The 23,870-nt window shown below is 42.1% G+C and overlaps 1 protein-coding gene across 1 annotated transcript in view; it reads left to right on the top strand.

Annotated features, from left to right (window-relative positions):
* Positions 1-9,748: 9,748 nt before the first annotated feature.
* The window catches only part of LOC145408657 (organic anion transporter 3-like), a 41,777-nt gene continuing 27,655 nt past the window's right edge, over positions 9,749-23,870 (top strand). Inside the window, exons 1-3 of the mRNA XM_080279339.1 lie at positions 9,749-9,836; positions 17,366-17,504; positions 22,983-23,094. Of these exons, the coding sequence (XP_080135465.1) occupies positions 9,749-9,836; positions 17,366-17,504; positions 22,983-23,094 (339 nt within the window). The remainder of the gene's footprint in view (positions 9,837-17,365; positions 17,505-22,982; positions 23,095-23,870) is intronic.

Genomic DNA, 23,870 nt, shown 5'->3' with positions numbered 1-23,870 from the left:
AGGAGAAGGTATCTGGATTTACGAGGGTAGGACGGGTAGTAAGTGATTCTGCAGGAAGTGAAACGGGAGTCTCAGGTACAGGGCGGTGGTACTCTTTGCCACTTCGTAAATGAGTGATTGTGTTAGAGTCGGCAGACGGGGTATGAGCAGGTGATGTTTCCGGGTCGAGAGGGCTGGTGGTAAGCGGTTGACAGGGAAAGTATGACATTTAATGCGGCAATGGAAGATGAAAGGATGAAGATGGATACGTAGGTGGAAATGTATAAATAACAATGAGAGAATGGAATACACTAGGTGTGAAAATGAATGAAGATGCGGGCATGGATGGTTTAAATAAAATGCGAAGGATGAGATGGATAATAAATAACGTAGGTGAAGATGAAAACGGGGTAATGGAAATGAGATGGAATATTTACAATAACCAATCTGTAGAGAAAATCGAGGATAATCTCTAGAGAAAGGAAAGATATACTATAGTTACACAGTAGAAACGGGAGTGTCGAGATGTATGACGTGCAGGGTGGCTGGGCGTAGCTGGGCTGGGGCGGGGCGGGGCGAGGGGGCGGGGCGGGGCTGGGCGACGGGGCGGGGCGACGGGGCGGGGCGGGGGTGGAGAGACAGCTGGGCGGAGAGGAGAAGAGACGCCGCGATGAATCACCGGCAGGGAGTGGCGGTCTTAGGAGGCTCCGTAATGCAGACCAGATGCGGGCGACGGCGTAGGCCGGTGGTGGGTGGTGAGGCAGATGTCGGCGCAAGGCAGGTGTAGAGCTGGTGAATTGCAAATGCAGAGAATGGTGGTGGGCAGACAGCGGGCAGACAGTGATAAGTGGCACCGTGGGGGTAGGAGCTATGATGAGTCCGGAACAGGTGCTGGGAACAGGTGCAACAGGTGCGTAGGGCGGCGACGGCGACATGTGCGGTCAGGAACAAGGCGTATGGGTGCGGTTGTTGGAGAGGGGAGCACTGGTGAGAAAAATGGTACACCCGAAAAGCACAGCCAAGGTATAGAGGCACGGAGGAGGGGCGAGGCTGGCAGATGCGAGGCGTCGTGTATCTTGTTGTATCACTAAAAATCCAAGGAGGCGGTCAGAATGTGATGGTTCGAAACACCGCTGCTACCAAATGTAACGTGCAATACTTTGGTGATAGAAACTCCGTGTACAAACAGCTAGATAAGGAGTTTATTACAGGCTCACAGTAAAACAGTCTACCCTTCTCGGCTGTCTGATATGAACTGATGCAGTAACGCCGTCTTCAGGCGTGGGAAAGCGTGCTGATCTAGCAAGTTTAGTGGGGGCATGTATGCACTGGGGGGGGACATATATACATCGGGGGTAGACATATTGTGGAGGAGGTACACCAGTATATTACTATAATATGTTACACAATATTCTGTATTAAGTTTTACTGCAATGTTTTTACTCCATTATACATACAATATATTACTACAATGTGTTACGTTTCTACAATATTGTTATGTCTCTACAATACTGTTATGAATATTATCTCTACAATATTATAATCAATACTATGTTCTAATAGATTAGAATGTATAGTTGCTACATGCTGTTGGTGGTTCGCCAGCAGGGCGTGACAGAGCAATGTCAGAACTCTAAAATATCATAATACAATATATAATAGCTAGTAGTGTACATATGTAAGTCAGAGTCATGGCTAGAGGCTGAAGGAAATGGCGCTCGCACATTCTCTCTCTCTGAGGAATACCAGACACCACCTCGTGATGCCTGATAGGAAAGTCCCCGGAATTGAGAAAGTTCTATTTAACCGTGCATTACTCGTGACACAATCTCTCCTGTACGAGGGAGAAGAAATTAGGAGGCAGAAGGAGCCAGGACAGAGAGCTAGAAGGGGGTCTAGAGAGAAGCATGATGGGGAAAAGAGGAGGTTCGCAAAGTTAGCAAGCATAAAACGCACTCACCTCAGTACGCTGTTGTGAGACATACTGAGTATAAATTTTGGGATATCCCCTTTGAAGAAATAAACTACAAACAAACCCCCAGTACCCATCTTTATCTTTATCTTGTCATCGACGACAAGTACAACTAACATTATCTCCAACAAATTAACTCACTGTTAACTATAGCTCGGCTACGGCTACGATATAATTAACTACAAACTTGATAGGGTGTGTCTGGGATGTGTTTGGGGTGTGTCTGGAGTTTGTTTGGGGTGTGTCTGGATTTGTTTGGGATGTGTTTTTGGATGTGTCTGGGGTTTGTTTGGAGTGTGTCTGGGGTTTGTTTGGGGTGTGTCTGGATTTGTTTGGGATGTGTTTTTGGATGTGTCTGGGGTTTGTTTGGAGTGTGTCTGGGGTTTGTTTGGAGTGTGTCTGGGGTTTGTTTGGGGTGTGTCTGGATTTGTTTGGGGTGTGTTTTTGGATGTGTCTGGGGTTTGTTTGGAGTGTGTCTGGGGCTTGTTTCGGTTGTATCTAGGGTTTGTTCGGGGTGTGTCTGGGGCTTGTTTGGAGTGTGCCTGGAGTTTATTTGGGGTGTGTTTGAGGTGAGTGTCCAAATACAGGACACCTTTTGGGATATGCTGATGCGGAAGATTTGGTTAGGGTGTGTGTGGTTATCAAAGATGTTCTTTGTCTTGTTCTTCTGTCGTTTCCACTGCTTCCTCCCTAGCAGTACTCCTACCCCCTTTTCTATTTATCATGCCTACCCTTACCAGAAAAGTTTATATATAATATTAGAAGCCTGCATGAAGGTACTATTTGTAAGGTAATGATGGGTGGTTCTTTGAGTGATCCATTTGAAGTTAGGTCAGGAGTGATTCAAGGAGGAGTTCTTTCGCCATTGCTGTTTGTTTTGGTTATGGATTATGTTATGAGAAAGGTTGTAAGGAGAACAGGTGCAGGAATTAACTGGAAAGAAAAAAAGAAGCTGATGGATTTGGACTCTGCTGATGATATTGTACTGATCTGCAGAAGTATTTACGAGATGCAGATGGTGCTTGATTGTCTGGTGGAGGAAGGAGAAAAAGTGAGATTGGTAATAAATTGTGGAAAAAAAGTAGGATTGGTAATAAATTGTGGAAAGAATGACATTATTAATATGAACGTGGAGAACCAAATCGATTGTGTAATTGGGAATAATGTGGTGAAGAATGTAGAAAACTTTAAATATCTAGGAACGATTGTATCATCTAATGGACCATTAAACAATTAAATTGAGGAGAGGATTAGACAGGCTTGGCGAGCTGTTGGAATGTTGAAATATGTTTGGAATAATAAAATGCTTTCAGTACATACTAAAGTGAAAATTTACAAGTCCATAGTTAGACCAATTTTAATTTACGGGCATGAGTCATGGTACAGTACAATTGCAACAGATCAGAAAGTATTAGGGTTTCAGAATAAAATACTGAGAAGGATTCTTGGGGTAAAGTGGCAAGACAGAGTTACAAATGAAAGAGTAAGGGATATTACGAGAGTGGAACCAGTTAATGAATATGTGAGACTGTCTCGCTGGAAGTGGCTGGGGCACATATACAGAAAAGAAGGTAGTTTAATACAGGATGTGCCAGAGTGGACTGCTAGAGGAAGAAGAGGTAGAGGTAGGCCTAGGGAAATCTGGTTGAGGACAATGAAAAAAGAAGCAGGAGAGGAGTGTTGGTTGGAACTGAAGAAGATGGCAAGAGACAAATATTGGTGGAGAGAGTTCATCGAGGCCCTGTGCATCCCGTGGGATGCAACAGGAAATGATTGATTGATTGATTGATTGACCCCTATCCAAACATCTTTTCCTATCCCTTCTATATCTCTTGGCAGTTGTCTTCTTCCTCACTACACGCCCCTGCCCAACACCCAGCTCTGAGCATAACAAGTGTACTATTCGTCATCCACTTCTCCCTCTTTGCTGCGCTGATCCTCCCACTTAATTCCTCTCCTTGGCTCTTCAGATTTATTTAATTTATTTCTATACTTTACTTTCATTTTGTACTCCTCGGACGTTCTTATTGTTCCCTTTCACTTTTTATCTCATTTTATCCCTCGTCAGTTCTTTTTACCCATTTCACTTCTTTTCTGCTCCACTCTCACGTCTCTGCATTACTTATCATTCCCTCTGCTTAAAGGCAGTCATTTACAATCTTATTTTTTTTATTTTCTAATCATAGATGTTTGACTCTACAAGTGTTACCGATTCTATAAGCGTGACTTAAAGAAGGCCACCTATAATCTTATCAGGTAAACGGTAAGTGATGCAAGGTTATGTTCTGTGTTGAAGGGGAGTCGATGGGAGACTGGCTAATGCAGAGAGGGTCTTTTTGGTTGGCCAGGTGGAGTAGCGTAGCATATGGGAGAGAGAGAGAGAGAGAGAGAGAGAGAGAGAGAGAGAGAGAGAGGGAGAGAGAGGTGCTTGTGCAGTGAAGTGAGTTAGTTCACGTGATAATAATCTGGGTGAGTGCTGAGCGGGACGTCATGATTGCCCAGGTGAGGAGGCATTTGATAAAGAAAGATAAAGAGGGAGAGAGATCTGCTTGTGCCAAGATTAATTAGTCAACGTGGTTAGTTGGGTGAGTGCGTTGCTACTTGTGTTTAATTTATAACTGGGTGAAAAGGAAAGATGTTTTAAAAACCCGTTCAGTTTAAATTTTTGCGTTATACTTGTTATTTCTAGATGATAAAAAAAAAAGTTTTGGAAAACCTTTTCATACTGAAAGTGTTAGAAACAGCTACTAGATCCCTAATCCTAAGCTGCATATAGTTGTCCATCAGCATCAATATATATATATATATATATATATATATATATATATATATATATATATATATATATATATATATATATATATATAATAAAATTGCATAATGAAATTAGAGGAGGCAAAGCGTTTTCTTCCTGAATAAGTGTATTATAGTGAATTGCTTAACCATTTCACTTCGATGGCGTGTATTTGTTTTTATTTCTCTTATCTGCATATGATTTTACTCAACCTGGGAAGGACCTGTATTAATGAAAGGATTTACTAAGGTTATATTTAACACCCTCAGTTCGAAAATTTTCTCCTAAGCAGCATAAGACCGTCTAGAGGTTGCAGGAACACACACACACACACACACACACACACACACACACACACACACACACACACACGTCGGAGTGAAGGGGTTAAGCTCCGGATCCATTAAACCTCGGATAAAGTGCCCGGATGGAACAAAAGTTCTTCCGCAATATCGATAATCCCGAATTTCACTTTAACCATGGTTTTACAGGTTTTTCTCTTTATGTGACGTGATTTGTGTGTGTATGTGATTTATTATTATTGATGCCCACCCACCTACCTACCTACCTACCTACCTACCTACCTGCATACATATATATTTACCTACCTATATACCTTCCTACCTATCTACCTTCCTATCCTACGTCCTTACCTACCCACCTATGTCTGTCTATATGTCTATCTTCCTTCCAGCTTACCTGCCTATCTACCTACCTATTTACCTATTAGATTAGCTATCAGTACACTTCTATCAATCTATCTATCTATCTGTCTATCAGACTGCCAAGTCTATCTTCAAACTTTCTCCACTCTGACCTCTTAGTCCAATTTATGTGATGAGAATGTGGTGTGGTGGTTGTGTGTTCGTGATATTTTGGTGATAGGGGATGCTCTCTCTCTCTCTCTCTCTCTCTCTCTCTCTCTCTGTATTTTCCGTAACCACATCCATGATTATGTGTGTTGACGTAACGATAATAATGCTCATTGGTGCCTAGTCAATGTTTGGGTTGTAATTCCAGTATGGTTTGTGCTGATGGTATATGATTAGGTATAAGTGGTATGTAAATGCTGTTGCTGTATGTATGTATGTATGTATGCATGTATGTAGACAGATAGACAGATTGAGGGACGGATGGAGACAGACAGACAGCTAGACAGAAAGACAGATAGGTAGATACTGTAGGTAGGTAGGTTGGTAGGTAGACTGATAGATGGACGGATGGATGGACTGATAGATAGATAGACAGACAGACAGACAGACATGCAAATAGACAAATAGGTAGATAGACAGACAGATTCAGCATGATGTTTCTGATACACCAGTTATGGAGCCTGGAGTCAGAAACAAAAATTTGACTACCGTTCAGTTTCGCAGTATTTGATCCACACTTAGAACAAGTTAGCTGCCCCTTTGATCCTATCAGTCTCGTTTACCTGTCACTGGTAGGCTGAGTTTTTCATGATACTGAATAAAAAATCACACCAATGTAGTCAATTTCATCAACATAAAAAAATAAATAAATAAATGAATAAATAAATAACCTCTGTTGTGCCCTTGCTGTGACTCGACCAGTGATACCCAAACAGTAAACAAAAATAGACTTTCAACTTTGTCACTGAGATTTTCACCCTACTTTTAATTATCCTTCTAAGTGCTCATTTTGTTTTAATTACCTGGCTTCATAATTCTCACATCTAACTTACTGATTCGATCGACAATGTGCTGCGTGCTACGATAAAGTGCTGGGGAGAGACTCCTTTATATGGTGGCACCGATATTACGAGGTTGCTCAGCTGCCTGGTTATATAAACGTCCCTCAACTACATCCCTATCCCCCGAAAGAAAAATGGTGGACTGCAGGAGAAGGTCAGCTTAAGCCCACAGTCCACCTAGTTCTACAAAGGACGGTGAAGACGGGAGGCCACGGGGGTTATCTTATCTCACTTATCTTGTGATGGGAAGCGACAGGACGAAAAAGACCAGCAACCACTGATCTGAGGGAAGAGCAATACGCCAAGGCCCATTTCCTCGTCGGTTAAGGAAGCTCCCTAATACCTTTTCCTAAGCGATTTATTGTGCTTATTACACCATACATTCCTATTCTGTATTACATAAATCATTCCAGCATCTTCTTTACTCTGCATAAAAAACATTCAAAAGGATATTAACCACCCATATCCAAGAATAAATCGCTAAAGAAGAAGAGCCAGGAGATCTCCTTCACGATCTCCAGGCAGAACACAATTACGACGGCCAAGTTAGGACCTTCAGGGGTTGATGGTTGTTATTGTTGTTACCAACCACGATAGCGAAGCTGGTATTGTTTTCAGTTTGTGTGTGTGTGCGTGTGCGTGCGTGCATGTGTGTGTGTGTGTGTGTGTGTGTGTGTGTGTGTGTGTGTGTGTGTGTGTGTGTGTGTGTGTGTGTGTGTGTGTGTGTGTCAGCACGATAACATCCTAACTGCTCAAGATATAAACACAAAAATTTTACAGATGTGTAGTAGGGAAAACAGTGATCACGAGTTCGAAACTGTTGAAAGTAGGTCAAGGTCTGTCTGTCTCTTACAACGATAACTTCCCAACCGCTCAAGATATCGTCCAAAAATTTACAGGTGCGTAGTAGGAATCTCCTACGAGTTCGAACTTGGTGAAAGTAGGTCTGTGTGCCTGTTACCACGATAACTTCCCAACAGATCAAGATATCACCACAAAATTTTACTGGTGTGTAGTAGGGATATAATATTTCCTACAAGTTCGAAATTTTTAAAAATAGGTCAAGGTTTGTGTGACTGTTACAACAATAACTTTGCAACCGTTCAAGATGTCATCACAAAATTTTACATGTGTGTAGTAGGGATTAAAATCCCCTACGAGTGCGAAACTGGTGAACGTAGATTAAGGCTAAGGTCATATTCCGAGCCGCACTATATATGTATTGGCTCGGCTTTTAGTTACCAACAGTGATAGCCAGGCAGGTACTGTTATCAGGTGCGTGTGTGTGTGTGTGTGTGTGTGTGTGTGTGTGTGTGTGTGTGTGTGTGTGTGTGTGTGTGTGTGTGTGTTATGATGATAACTTTGCAGTGACTCAAGATATCATCACAAAACTTTACAGATGTGTAGTAGCGAAAAAATGCGATCATGAGTTTGAACTTGGTGAAAGTAGGTCAAGTTCTGTGTGTCTGTTGCCACGATAACCTCGCAACCGCTCCAGATATCATCATAAACTTTTACAGGTGTGTAGTAGGGATGATAATCTGTGAGTTCCAGATTGGTTAAAGTAGGAGGTTTGTGTGTCTGTTACCACGATAACTTCGCAACCGCTTATAGCATCACAAAAGTTTACAGGTGTGTAGGGATGAAAATCTCCTACGAGTTTGAAATTGATGACGATAGATGAAGCTCAAGGTCATATTTCATGCTGCCCTTGTGGCTGGTGTGATTCCCCACTTGTGGAGGCCTCTAGTAACTACCCATGATAGCAATCGATAAGGTTTTCGGATTGTGTGTGTGTGTGTGTGTGTGTGTGTGTGTGTGTGTGTGTGTGTGTGTGTGTGTGCACTTTAGCATGATAACTTTGCCTTCACTCAAGATACCATGACTAAATTTTACAGGTGTGTAGCAAGGAAAAAAGTGGTCACGAGGTCAAAATTTTGGGAAGAACATCAAGGTCTGGCTGTCTGTTACCAAGATAACTATTTAACCACTCATGATATCATCACAAATTTGTACAGGCGTGTAGTAGGGATAAAAATTTAACATGAGTATTGTTTTCAGTTTGTTTGTCCGTCTGTGTGTCGTTTAGCAAGATAACTTTGCAATAGCTCAAGATGTGATCGCAAAGTTTTACAGGTGTGCAGTTCAGATAAAAATCTCTTATGCTGTCGAAATTGGTGGAAGTAGGTCAAGGTCTGTGTGTTTGTAACCACAATTACTTCGCAACCGCTCAAGGTGTCATCACAAAATTTTACAGGTGTGAAGTAGGGATGAAAGTCTCGTACGAGTTCGAAGTTGGTGAAAGTACAGTACTCGTAGATCACGGTCAAGGTCATATTCCGAGCCGCGCTAGATATGTATCGGCTCGCGGATGATGTTACTTCCCCCTCAGGGGGCCCCTAGTTTTTGTTGTTGTGGTGGTGGTGGTGGTTATTTTTGTTTTGGTGATTATTCTCGTTGTTTTATGTTTTTTTTGATATTTTGGTTGTTATTATTGTCTTAGTGGTTGTTCTGTGTTGGTGGTTGTTATTGTCTTAGTGGTTATTCTTGTCGTTTTGGTAGTTTTTTGTTTTGGCGGCTGTTGATGTTTTCGTGTTTTTGGTGGTTGTTATTGTCTTTGTGGTTATTCTTTTTGTTTTGGTGGTTGTTTTTGTTAAGTTGTTTTTTATTGTTGTTTTGGTGGATATTTCTGTTGTTTTTGTTTTCTTGTGGTGGTTATTGTGTTGATGGATATTCTTCTTGTTTTGGTGGTTGTTATTGTTGTTTTGGTTTTTGTTATTGTTGAACTAGTGGTTGTTATTGTTGTTTTGGCTGCTTTTATTGTTGCTATAGTGGTTTTGCTGCTGTTTTGGTTGTTGTTATTGTGGTTTTTGTTTTTTGGTGGTTGTTCTTGTTGTTTTGATGGTTGTTATTGTTGTCTGGGTGTTTTTAGTTGTTTTGGTTGTTGTCATCAATGTTATTGCTGTTGTTTTTTACTGTTATTGTTGTTTTGGTGGTTGCTCTTGCTGCTTTTGTGGTTGTTCTTGTTTTTGTGGTTGTTCTTGTTTTTATGATGGCTACTGTTGTTTTCGTGGTTGTTTTCGTTCTTTTCATGATTTTCTGTTGTTTTGGTGTCTGTTCTTGTTTCGATGGTTGTTATTTATGTTATTAATGTTTTGATCATTGTTCTTGTTTACGTATTTCTTGTTATTCAGTGATCGTTCTTGTTGTTTTGGTGATCATGCTGCTGACCTCTCATGACCTCAGGTGGTGACCCCGTGACGTAGAAGGTGACGCAGAAGTGGGCAACATGGTGACCACGGACAAATTTGATGATCTCCTCACCAAACTGAGCACGGGATGGTGGAATGCTATGTTCATCTTCTCTACGGGGTACTGTGAGTATTATATAAATACACTATATATTTGTTGATCTGTCTTTCTGTTAATTGTTTGGTAATCTATATATCTGTTTGTCTAGCTTTCTGTCTGTCTCTCTGTCTATCTGGATGTCAGTCAGTCAATCAATCAGTAGTTCAGTCAGACAGTTCATCAATCAAAAAATCGTTCAACAGTATCTATCTATCTATCTATTTCTCTATCTATCTGTCTACCTGCCTATCCAGTCATATATTATGTCCTTGTTAACTTAAATTTTCCTTATTAACCCATGAATTATGTGACTTATTACTTATTTATTTGCTTATATATATATATATATATATATATATATATATATATATATATATATATATATATATATATATATATATATATATATACCCTTTCATGCGCGGATAAGTTTTTAAGTTTTGTGTTCTACGACACGCCGGCGTTTCTCCCCTACCCCCCCGGCCACCGCACTCTCCAAAAAAGGGCATTCTTGGCTTATTTTCACCACCCAAGCACATTTATTTTGGCACAAAACCCACATTTTCTTATTCGTCGATGTTTGTTCTACAAGATAAGCAAAAAAAAAAAAAAAAAAAATTATACATACGTGGAAATAAACATTCAGGAACATAGATCTCACTTCCCATCATCATAAACCGAATTTTTACTCATCATTCTATACATGTTATACCATCATTGGAAAGAAAATTTTATTAGCTTTCGAATGCCAGAGGTCACACTTTGATACGAGGTATGGTGTTCGACTAATAAGAGAAAAAGTAAAACCCATTTCCGACAGACAACAAATTTCTTATTCGGGGAGCTCAAGCAAAAAACTTTTCTTGCCACTGTTGTGTCTTTATTATATCATCCTCTGCAGAGTTTCATTGGCTTTCATTTTAGCCAACAACAGTGATCCTAGGCCTCATATTTTTAGAAAAAATAAAAAAAAAATACGGTATATTTTCCCGCACACTGAACCGCCATCAGCCGTGCTCACTAACGATATTTTCCCACAGCGCTCAAACATTTCAATGTTTGCTAGCTATGCTTTCTTTGGCTTTATACCAACAACTATTTTATATAATTACTTCTGTTCTGTTTTCAGTCCTCTCAAAAACTACACATGAACACTACACCTGTTGCTAGCAACTGAAACTGAACCTGTACTTATTACCCTGTCATTTGTGTTGAGATAAATAACAGTATATATGTATGTGTAAATATACTGTCATAAAGATAGGTAAACAGATAAATAAAAAAAGAAAATCACATACTTCTCCGGTGGCAATGATCTTCCTGCAGGACCAGATGGGTTGGGAGGTGAGGAGTTTTGTACTGTGTGTGTGTGTGTGTGTGTGTGTGTGTGTGTGTGTGTGTGCGCTCCACTAGTGACGGTATCTCTCTGTATGGTACCAGTCAAAAGAATCACCCATGCAAAGCGGCACATCACATACAGGACACATGTTCCTTGTGTCCTTCCTCACCGCTAACTTGAAGCACAAGGTACACCTGAGTCTCTTCTTGTTGGGGATCCTCGCCCGGTGGTGGCCCAGAGTGCAATCCAACCTCACGTCATCGTCGATGACCTGGCGATGCTTACTTGGATGCCCTTGTGCTTCGTGGTCCTGTCGCGTGGGAGCTGCAGGCCCGGGCATGGGTTCTCCCAATGGACCAGCAACCGAAGGTAGTGGTGATGCTGGCACCCCTGATGGGCCTCCTGCAGGCGGTGCTGGTGGCAACGATGGCACCTGTGATGGCCCTGCTGGAGGCAGTGCTGGTGGTGATGATGGCACCTGTGATGGGCCTGCTGCAGGTGGAGCTGGTATTGGTGATGGGGGAAGTGGTGATCATCCTGCAGGCAGTGCTGGTGCTGGTGGTGGCTGGGCCCATCCTGGCACTGGTGCCTGTGCCTGCTGGGTGCCAGGTGTTGCTGGTGGTGGCCATCTGGTAGGTAGGTCTGGGGCGTGGTCGAGTACGTGTCCAGACGCTATCCAGTCCTCTTCATAGAAATGCAGAAGATCGTAGATGATCTGCTCCACAAATTCCAGGAGAGTTAATGTCCTGCATCTGTACTTTTTGTACAAGGCGAATACGTTGAAGAGTGCCATGTGGATGAAGTAGAAAGTGATCTTCTTTGTCCACTTGACAGTTGGATGGGGAAGCACTGGACCATCTGATTGAAATGATCCACCCCACCCATGTACATGTTGTAGTCCTCCACAATGACGGGCTTGTTAACGACCTTCTCCACATAGGATGTCTGCCTGTCATTACCCCGCACCTTCCCTCTAACCCTCTTCGGAAAAGTGTTGGCAGTGTGGAAGGTGGACACCATGTTCACAATGTGCTTGTCCTTCCACAGCAGGACTAGCACATTGTCCTTGTGCCTGTACGCCATGCCTCCCTCGGGCAGGCTCTTAGCTCTGGCAATGGCCTGCAGCTGGTGTGGTGCTCCTCTAGGCAGCCGTAGGGTCCCATACACGTGAAGGCTGCAGTGAAGAGTAGTTTGCACAGGGCTACAGAATTGTAGTAGTTGTCCATGAACAACTTGTAGCCCTGGTCCTTCAACAGTTCCACGAGGCCCCACACGGTGTTCTTAAGGGTCTGCTGCACCCCTGTGTAGACCTCGATGTTCCAGATGTGGCCCAAGGATGACATAGCCAACATGTTAAGCTCAATGGAGTACTTGGTGGGCTTCTGGGGGTTGTACATGTGGAAGGACAGCCGGCCCTTCCACCCCAGAGAGTCCTCATCCAGGCTGAGCTGCTCCTCAGGTAGGTACACTGACTGGAACCGCTGAAGGAGGTACTCCATGACCGTGCGAATGCAGATGAGCCGATCTTGGTTGTCCTGGGGTATGGCAAGCGAGTTGAAGGTGTGGAAGTGCTTGAGGATGGCGGTGAAGCACCTTCCACTCATCGCCCAGCGGACCCTAGGGTAGTTGTGCAGCTCAGAGCTCCTCCAGTAGTGCCTGATGGTCGGCATGTGCATGACCCCCATGAAAAGGTATAACCCCAGGAACTTGGCCATCTCCTCTTCATTGCAGGAGAACCAGGCATCCAGCTGAGTCCCCAGGAATGTGGAGTACCGGTTGGTTTCCACGGTGAGATATGACAACAACTCCTACATGAAAAAGAGCTGGAAGAACTGCAGGGGAGTTGTTGGAATATCCACCTTGATCCCTGGGGAGACAGTGAACGGGCCGTGGTTCGGTGTGAACGGGCCACTGCTCCACCCAAGATCCTGGCAGTAGCGGCGGTGACAGTAGGTTGGCCTGCCGACACCCTTTGGCCTGCGCTCCGACCCCTTGGATGTCCCCCGTATCCAAGCAGTGGACCACGGTGCCATCGTTTAGGAGGGGATGCCTGACGAGACAGAGGACGAGACAGAGGGCTCTGGGGACATCAGTCTCCTCGGCCTGGCTGGTGAGGATGTTGCCGTAGCATCCTGCATGACAGATGCGGATGGAGAGGCCATCACAACAAACGATGGCCCAGCTTCTGGTGACACTGGCTCACCAAAGGGGGCAGAGGGGACTGGAGATTCGGAGCCGACGAAGTGAGCGGTGGGACTGGCTGGTCCAAGAGGTGGGGAGTGTTTTCCAGTGGGACCAGGCGATGATGGTGGTGTGGTCTCCTGTGAAGGAAGGAGGCGGGGCAGCTCCACTTGTTGACCGGATGGTGTCAGCTCAACCTCCTCCACCCCAGAACTGTCGTTCTTGATGTCGCTCTCCGACTCATTCTCGTCAAGGAGCTTCTTCCACTGGTCTGGTGGCAACCCGTGTTTCATCTCTGCAAGACTGATATCATTGCAAGCCAACTGGAGAATGAACTGCTGTCAAAGGGACTGGTACCTTAGGCTAGGTAGTCCTATACTGTGCTAGGGGTGTGAGCTGAAATAAAGGAGTCAAGATATTTTATTCACAGCCAGCCAAGATCTTTGCTCAACACTGGCACAACGCAAGGATTCATGATATGCGTGTATGTCCTCGAAAAACATCATCTCCTACATCTGACTTAGCACATAGGTAGGGGCCACGGGCACGTGGTTCACTCCTTCAAATCCTTTTCACATTACACATCACCAAATCTATCATTTTATGAGATACACAGTACATTTCACTACTAAAATGTAAATGCACATGTTCCGTAGGCCCTTACCTGTGCGCTAAGGTGTAGCAGATGGTGTTTCCCTTATGAGAAGATGCTGCAGTGTTTACAATTTTATTTCACATTCCACATAACCAAGTCCATCATTGTATGAGAATTACAGTATATTTCACCAATGAAATGTGCACGTGTTCCATATCTCGCGTTGCATGTTGCTACCTTTGTGCTAACTGAGGTGTATGAGACGTTCTCTTTCTTACGAGCACGTGGTTCAGTCTCTCATGTTATTTTCACATAAAACATAACCAATCTATCAATTTATGAGATACATAGTATATTTCACCAATAAAATGTAAATGCACGTGTTCCGTATCTCACATTGCGTGTCGCTACCTTTGTGCTAATTCAGGTGTATGAGACATTCTCTTTCTTACGAGCACATGGCTCAGTCTTTCATGTTATTTTCACATAAAACATAACCAGATCTATGACGTTATGAGATACACTGTATATTTCACTAATAAAATGTAAATGCACGTGTTCCGTATCTCGTGTTGCATGTCGCTACCTTTGTGCCAACTCAGGTGAACGATACGTTCTCTTTCTTATGAGCACATGGTTTAGTCTTTCATGTTATTTTCACATAAAACATAACCAAACCTATCACTTTATGAGATACACAGTATATTTCACCAATAAAATGTAAATGCATGTGTTCAATATCTCGCATTGCATTTCACAACCTTTGTGCTAACTCAGGTTTATGACACGCACTCTTTCTTACGAGCACGTGGGTCAGTCTTTCACTGTCTTTTCACATAAAATGTAACCAAATCTATCAATATATGAGATACACAGTATATTTCACCACTGCAAGTACATGCATGTCTTCCATAGGTCAATTATGTGGCACCTACCTTGGCAGTAAGGTGTAGCAGATGATTTTTAGATGATCACGTGGTTTGCTTTCACTTTCTTTTCACATTACACCTAACCAAACCCATAATTTTATGAGATACACAGTATATTACGCCATCTAAAATTACGTATCTCACGTTGAATTTCGCTACATTTGTGCTAACTCAGGTGTACGACACGCACTCTTTCTTACAAGCACGTGGTTCAGTCTTTCACGTCATTCTCACATAAAACAAAACCAAAACGATCAATATATGAGTTATACAGTATACTTCATCACTACAAGTACATGGACATCTTCTGTAGGTCGATTATGTGGCCCTTACCTGTGCGCTAAGGTGTAGCAGATGATGTTTCCCTTACCAGAAGATGCAGCAGTGTTTACGCTTTTATTTCACAATACACACAACCAAATCCATCAGTTTATGAGAAATACGGTATATTTCACCACAAAAGTACATGATCGTGCTCTGTATGTCACATTTCGATACCTAAATATCACAGACGATATCTTCTGATGAGCAGGTGGTGCATTGTTTACATTCATCCACACAAGCATACGATAAACATATCACTATGACAGTCATGCTTTATTTCACACAAAAAAGCATATGGAATAAATATAACAATATGGTATAATCAAATATCCTTATAAACCTCCTCTGTTTTTCCAATCCTGACAATGGTGTGCTGTGGCTGTAAGGCATACGTGACTCATGCCCTAGCCAATATTTTATTACGTACACCGGTTTCGCAATACTGCTATCTATTGCACAATATCACTATCCACCATATATCAGCATAAAACAAGGACTTCATCAACATCTTGGCAAATATTCCGTTCAAGTCAACACCATGTCATAAGGCGGTTTCCTGCCTCCCCCTCCTAAACATTTCACCACGTCCTTGCTCACTAGCTATTGCACATTGTATTCACTTGATTCACTGTCACTATTGTTCAATGGTTGAATACTTACATTTGGTGCAGGGTAGAAGCAGTGTAATTGTTGGGACACGGCAAAAAACAGGGCAGGCCTTGTTCTGGTGCCAACATCGTTTCCCATGACGAGTTGTAATTCCACACTATTGTTACATATTACATACAAAGTTGTTCATTCATAATTAACAATGTGCAATATAGTGTGAATGATAAACAACCAAACACCATTTCTCTGTAAAGTGTGGCATGGGAAGGATGAGCGATCAGGACTTGCAAAGCCCAGCATTTTCTAACATAAACACTAGAGTAAAGGGAAGGCAATAGAGAAATATAAACTGTATATATGTTTAAAGTCTTGGAGAAAATATTTACCTTGTTGGTATACTTGAATGTAATCAATACTACTTTATTGAGGTGTATAATGTACATGGTAGAGTTATGAGGCTTGTATTCATGTATAAATCCCAGTTGTCTGTGGGGTTTGGCACCTCTGAATATGTTGACCTCAGCGCCACACCCAGAGGGGACGCCGGCCAGCTAACAGCAGAACGCACTTATCATTAGAACGAGAGGGACGTATTAACTCTGAGCTCTCTGTGTTGCAGTTGTATCTTTCTGTGGCCAATAAACAGAGATTTAGGGTAATCTGCTTAGTTTCAGTTCACCTGCACACTACCTCTAAATTCCTTCAACAGGATTCTACACCAATTCCCACCATCTCCAGTGTGTGTGTGAAGACGTTTTGGTGGAGTGTGTCAGCCGGAAGTGACTTCGACCAGGCACAATATTATAACCTTGCTTGGAATAGAGAGGTCATGTCTAAGTTGATATATAAATTGGTGATCAGCTGTGGGGTTCCAAGCTGATATAATAGTGACCAATTGAGGAATCCATACAGCCGAAACAGCCTAGCACAATCTTCATTGGGCCAACGGCTGATAACGGCCAGGAATGATTCACAAAAACCTAATTCCCTATTGCAAACACCAAATTTAATCACAATAGTGCCCAAAAAGTAAACACAAACACTATTGGTATAGTGGACTATGACGTGTACCTAGGATGGGGGTAAATAGAGTACGATATAAAGGGCCCGCCGCTTGCTACCTTCTTCCTCAAAAGCCGGTGTGGAACTAATCAACCTGTCCAGGCTGCCACGCATCTCAGGCCCCACAGTTGCTAACTCCTTCCTTTTGATGAGCAACATGGAAATTATGACGCTTCCAGAAATGATGCCGATCGGCCGAAAACATTTTCTCTGATGAAGGTTTTTATGCTTAAATGGTGACAAATGCATCAACGAGTGTAGCTGCAGCCACACCCATATGACGACGAACGCATCAACGCGGGCGAAGGGGTTAACATTTCTCTCTCTCTCTCTGTATATATATATATATATATATATATATATATTACACCTACTCCAAAGGATCAAACAAATGATGTTCCTAGCACTTGCTCTTAACTATACCTATTTATCACATCGTTATTTGCCCTATTTTTTACCTTATTTATCCATGCATTCCCTAATTATTTACATATTATCCATGGTCTTTACTCCCAGGGCACATGATCCTCGTCTCCAATGTCCTGTCCATGCCCTTCGTAGCCCCTGCCCTCAACCACACCTGCGTACCGCCCGATAATGGATACACACTCACCTCTACCACCTTTAACCCCATCGACAGCAATACCACCACCGTGTATGTACTCCCAGGCATGAGTAGATAAGACTGATAGTTAGATAGATAGAAGGATAGATTGACTGTTTGATAACGAAAATAAAGGATACGCACTCACCTTTACTACCGTCATCCTTTCCGGCACAAACATTACCACCACTTACACACATACATACACTGAATTTTCCAGGCATGAGTACATAGACAAGTAGATAGTTAAGCAATAGATAGGTCGACAGGTAGATAAGAATGAGGATACAGGGTCACCAGAACCACTTTCAACACCACTGGCACCATTATTACCACCGTGTACCTATGTTCATGCAAGAGAGATGGATAAAAAGATAAATGGATAGACAAGCCTATAAATAGATAGATAGATAGGTGAATAGGTCAATAGATGTGTTAGACGATTCCGGTGGTGTTCCTCCATCACTTCTCCCCTCAGACATCCTTATGGCTGACATTAAAATTCCTTCTGCTGATGTATTTTTTGCTATCACTGGCCTCAATGCTAACAAAGCATATGAGCTAATGGAGTCCCTCCTGTTGTCCTCAAGAACTGTTCTTCAGTGCTTACACCCTGCCTAGGTAAACTCTTTAGCCTCTGTCTATCAACTTGTACCTTTTCTTCTTGCTGGAAGTTTGCTCTCATTCAGCCAGTCCCAAAGAAGGGTGACCATTCCCAACCCTCTAACCATCGTCCAATTGCTTTAACATCCTGTGTCTCAAAAGCTGTCGAGTCAATTCTTAACAGAAAAAATTTAAAGCATCTTTCCTATCACAACCTTCTTTCTGATCGTCAGTATGGGTTCCGTCAGGGACTCTCCACTGGCGATCTTCTCACCTACCTCTCAGACTCCTGGTCATCCTCCTTTCGGGACTTTGGCGAAAGCTTTTCCATTGCACTTGACATCTCAAAAGGCTTTCAATCGAGTCTGGCATAAATCTTTAATATCCAAACTGCCCTCTTACGGTTTCTATCCTTCTATCTGTGCCTTCATCTCTAGCTTCCCTTCTAGTCGTTCTATAGCTGCTTTTGTAGACGGCCATCGTTCTTCATCTACATCTACTGTATCAACAGTGGTGTTCCTCAGGGCTGTGTCCTATCATCAACTCTCTTCCTTTTATTCATGAATGACCTTCTAAGCTGTACATCTAACCCTATCCACTCATACTCTGATGATTCCTCCCTTCACCTTTCCATTCGGTTCCCACAACGTCCATCTCAGCAATTACTTCAACAAACAAAGGATGAGGCTATGGCACACCTAATGTCTGACTTGGCTCGTATCTCTGACTGGGGTAAAAATATTCTTGTTGTTTTTAATGCATCAAAAACTCAGTTTTTACACTATCAACCCGACACAAGCTTCCACAGGAGTACCCTCTAATGTTTATAATATCCAGATCAATCGTGCATCATCCTTCAACATACTTGGGGTTTCATTCACTCGGGACTTATCTTGGAAAAATCATATTGCATCTCTTGTAAAATCTGCTCCCAAGAGATCAGGTATGCTAAGCCGACTCCGTACCTTCTTTACCTCTGCACAATTGTTGACTTTATACACGGGTTTTATTCGCCCCTGTTTAGAGTACAACTCTCATGTGTGGGGAGGCTTCCCACATACAGCTCTTCTCCATAGGGTGGAGTCAAAGGCTATTCATCTCACCAACTCTCCTCCTCTTACTGGCTCCCTCCAACCTCTGTCTCTTCGTCACACTGTTGCATCTTTATCTCTTTTCTATCGCTACTTCAAGGGTCGCTGCTCCTCTGAACTGTCTGCTTGCATCCCTCAATCTCTACGACGGGTGGGTAGCACCCGTCTAGCAGCAAACTCTCATCCCTTTCCTGTGCAGCTCTCTAATGCATGAGTTAACCGTTACTCCCAGTCCTTCATTTATGCAACAGGTTAACTCTGGAACTGTCTCCCTCTGTTTGTATTTCCTACTTCCTATGATCTCCAGTCTGTAAAACGCAGTGTGTCCAGGCATCTCCATATGAACGGATCTTGAATTTGGTTCTCTGTTGTATTGTTTTTGTTTTTTCTTCGAAGGAACGGTTGCGGGCTCTTGGCCTTTGGTTCCTTCTTTCTTGCATAAAAAAAAAAGATAGATATGTAGACATAAGATACACACCTGAACTACAGCCTACTACAAACACCGGGGAATAGAAGCGGAATAGGTATTTGAACCTACATATGTGACAGATAAGACACAGATGCGGTAAAAAGGGAGAGACAGACAATGGAAGGGTATTTCTCCATAGATTCCTCACAGATAAGACACAAGTAGGTTAATAATAGGACGGATAGACAAAGGAATGAAAATTTTAGCTTACAGATACGACGATAGGATAATAGAGGTAGGGACAGACAGAGAAATGCATATTTTATCCTAGTGATGTAAGAGATAAGACAGAGATACTTAGATTAACCCTTTCACTTCGTTGTTGTATTATTTCCATCATTATTCCTACCACTAGATAATAATCTTTAATGAAGGGGAGACATCTAGCAGTGAAGGGGCTAATGAAGGCTGTATCTAACGGTTCCAGTCGAAAAGTCTCCCGTAAGGTCGGGTGGAAATAGTAAGAAGAACTAAGCAAGATGTTCCTGGATCCAAAGGGTTAACTCCTCCCCGATATGGGTTACGGGATCCTAACGTTACCTTATTTGACCTCTGCCTCGGCTTTATTTAACATCCCTTCCCCCTTCCCCACTTCCACTGCACCCCATTCCCCATTTCCACTGCACCCCCTTCCCCATTCCCACTGCCATCCCATCACTCACTCCCACTGCATCCCCATCCCCCACTCCACACCACCTCAAATTCCAATCTACTCTACCCCATCCCCACTTCACCCTACACCTTCCCCAACTCCTTCCCCACCCCATCCCCACTTCACCCTACACCTACCCCAACTCCATCCCCACCCCCATCCCCACTTCACCCGACACCTACCCCAACTCCATCCCCACCCCCATCCCCACTTCACCCTACACCTTCCCCAACACCATCCCCACCCCCATCCCCACCCCCATCCCCACTCCGCCTTACCCAGTTCCCATTCCACCCTACCTCAGCTCAACCCAACCCTGACCTTCACTCCACCCCACCCACACCTCCACCCCTCTCCGGTCACAGGGTCTAACATGAAGGATAGTTATACTGTATATGCAGATAGGAAGAGTTGATGAAGTTGCTGGGAAGTCAGGGATGCTTTATAAATATTGTAAGCGAACTTATCATGAAAATATAGTCATACCATTCGCAAAAAATAATGCTCTAGTAAGCTGGCTCATTAAATAGTTTCATACTTTGAAGGTGTGTATTGGCGGCCAGCTTCGTGTGTCACTTGACTATAGTATGAAAATCCCAAAGACTAACCTAAAGCTACACATTATACAGCTGAATCTCGATTAAGTCCTTTTCTAAAAATCTGTGTACCCACTTTATGATTTCATGTAACCATTCAGCTAAGAGATCCCTAGGTTACATACATACATACATACATATATACATCACTTACATCATTTCCACTCCGATGTATGTACAGTAACTCATTCACCGTTGACCTGCCAACAATAAAAATTCTTGTGTGTTTTCTGTTTTGTGAAGGCGAGTGCAAACGTGTGAATTATTAATACAGATCGCGCTGTATAAGGCTTTAAAAAGTCTACCTCCTTGTTCCCACAGACACCCCTCGATCTCTTAAGGCTGTCCTCTACCTTCCCTATTTTTTTTTTTTTTTTTTAAGATTTACTTTTATACCTTTGATACCCATATTGCTCTCTCTCTCTCTCTCTCTCTCTCTCTCTCTCTCTCCCCTTGAAGCTTATCGTACATGTACAGTGTACGATATCTCTGTCCATTTTTCCTGCATCTTGTTTTCCTTCTTTTATACATCCTCGTCTTTCTCTTCCGATTATGTCAATATATCATTCTCTGTCATCAACGTATTTTCTTGGTATATATTTCCCTGACATTCTGTTCCAAACATTTCTCAGCCTCCCCCTCCCCCCCCAGTTTCTTTTCTCTGTCTCTAACATTTCACTTTCTTGTTCCTCTCAAAATCGAATAACATTTCCTTTGTTTTCAACTTTTGATTCCTTCATGCCGATGACTTTTTTTGAATATCTGCAGCTACTAGGAAATTCTGTATCGCTTCAGAGAACACATTAGTCTTGGTGGGATTAATGGTGGTTGTATGTTTTCACAAGCCACTCCACAGCTGAATATAATCGACATGAAGCTTAGAATTACCTTAATGAAGCGTCACTGTAGTAATTGGAATATATTTTTTTCTAATGCCCCCCTTTCGTCTGTTTCTCCCATTAAGGGATTTGGGCAAGAAGGGGATTTATGGCTATTTCTCGTAATGTATACAAACATGAGAGTACTTCACAACATCTAGAATTCTGCAATAATAGCTTGAGTGTTGATGGTATGTCTCAGAAAAAGAAGAGCAACCAAAAAGAAAAAGAAAAAAGTCGTCGTATTTAAGGGATCAAATAAGCGATAGTCCTCTGTGAACCCTTTACCTATCTCTTGTCGCTGCTGAAATACTGAAGGTTGTAGTTGGCTTATTTAGGGACTATCTAACTTCTTCCATGGTGAATGAAGGTTGTATAGCCCTTTGGTTCACCTTGATAAATCAATCAATCAATCAATCACTTCCTGTGGCACCCCACGGGATGCATAGGGCCTCAATGAACTCTCTCCACCAATATTTGTCTCTTGCCATCTCCTTCAGGTCGCACCAACACTCATCTCCAGCTTCTTTTTTCATTGTCCTCAACCAGATTTCCCTCGGCCTACCTCTACCTCTTCTTCCTCTAGCAGTCCACTCTGGCACATCCTGTATTAAACTACCTTCTTTTCTGTATATGTGTCCCAACCACTTCCAGCGAGACAGTCTCACATATTCATTAACTGGTTCCACTCTCGTAATATCTCTTACTCTTGCATTTGTAACTCTGTCTTGCCACTTTACCCCAAGAATCCTTCTCAGTATTTTATTCTCAGATCATAATACTTTCTGATCTGTTGCAATTGTACTGTACCATGACTCATGCCCGTAAATTAAAATTGGTCTAACCATGGCCTTGTAAATTTTCACTTTAGTATGTACCGAAAGCATATTATTATTCCAAACAGATTTCAACATTCCAAAAGCTCGCCAAGCCTGTGTAATCCTCTCCTCAATTTCATTGTTTAATGATCCATTAGATGATACAATCGTTCCCAGATATTTAAAGTTTTCTACATTCTTCACCACATTATTCCCAATTACACAATCGATTTGGTTCTCCACGTTTATATTAATAATTTCAGTCTTTCCACAATTTATTACCAATCCCACTTTTTCTCCTTCCTCCACCAGACAAACAAGCACCCTCTGCATCTCGTAAATACCTTGATAAATACTTCTTGATAAATTCTACAAAAGCTTATGGCAGTACAGATAGCCTAAATGCAACTCTGCCATTTCAGAAACAACTGCCGCTACTACACGAATGACACTGAAGGAGGCGGGTTTGAGGAGAAGGCCTGCAGTGACTGGATATATGACAACTCCACCTACACCCTCACCCTCACGTCCCAGGTACTACACACTCTTCTGCATTACACATGAAACAGGTCCAGGATAATCTCCGTGTATACTGCATATAGTTTTTGTGATTCAGTAGCCGAGAGTTTTCTTCCTTGTACTAATGCATGCGTATAAATATATGACAGACCTTGACAATATTTATTTCATTTGCAACTTGTTACTGTAGTACAGTCAAGGACAGAGTTCATTCACTGTTCTACGGTTCCACTATGTCTGCTTTATACATGAGGAGTGCCCATTACTTTCTCCTTGGTTCCCTTGATTCATCGTACTAGAGAATCACCTATGGGCAGAAAAACATACCAATCCTTCCTCAACTTAAGGAATATTAGCCAGCAAAGGTAAGTTAGCAGCAGCAGAGGTGAAATCTTCTGTGATCTTTTGTACCTGATATACATAATAAATATTAATATGACAGATGCATACTGCTCTAAAGGATAACGCATAATGTTTCACTATTAGCTACTTCCAGATACTTTTCTTGGAAATGTCTCTGAATTTATGTATTAACAGTGCTGCATGTGCATATATGTGTGTGTGTATATATATATATATATATATATTTAGATAGATATATATAGATATAGATATATATATATATATATATAGATATATATATATAGATATATATATATATATATATATATATATATATATATATATATATATATATATATATATATATATATATATATATATATATATATATATATATATATATATATATATATATATATATATATATAGATATATAGATATATAAATAT

This window comes from Coenobita brevimanus, chromosome 78 (assembly GCF_032717465.1).
Source record: "Coenobita brevimanus isolate Jiangsu-jjx chromosome 78, ASM3271746v2, whole genome shotgun sequence".
In the NCBI taxonomy this organism is placed as follows: domain Eukaryota; kingdom Metazoa; phylum Arthropoda; class Malacostraca; order Decapoda; family Coenobitidae; genus Coenobita; species Coenobita brevimanus.
This window is presented reverse-complemented; position numbering and strand designations above follow the sequence as displayed.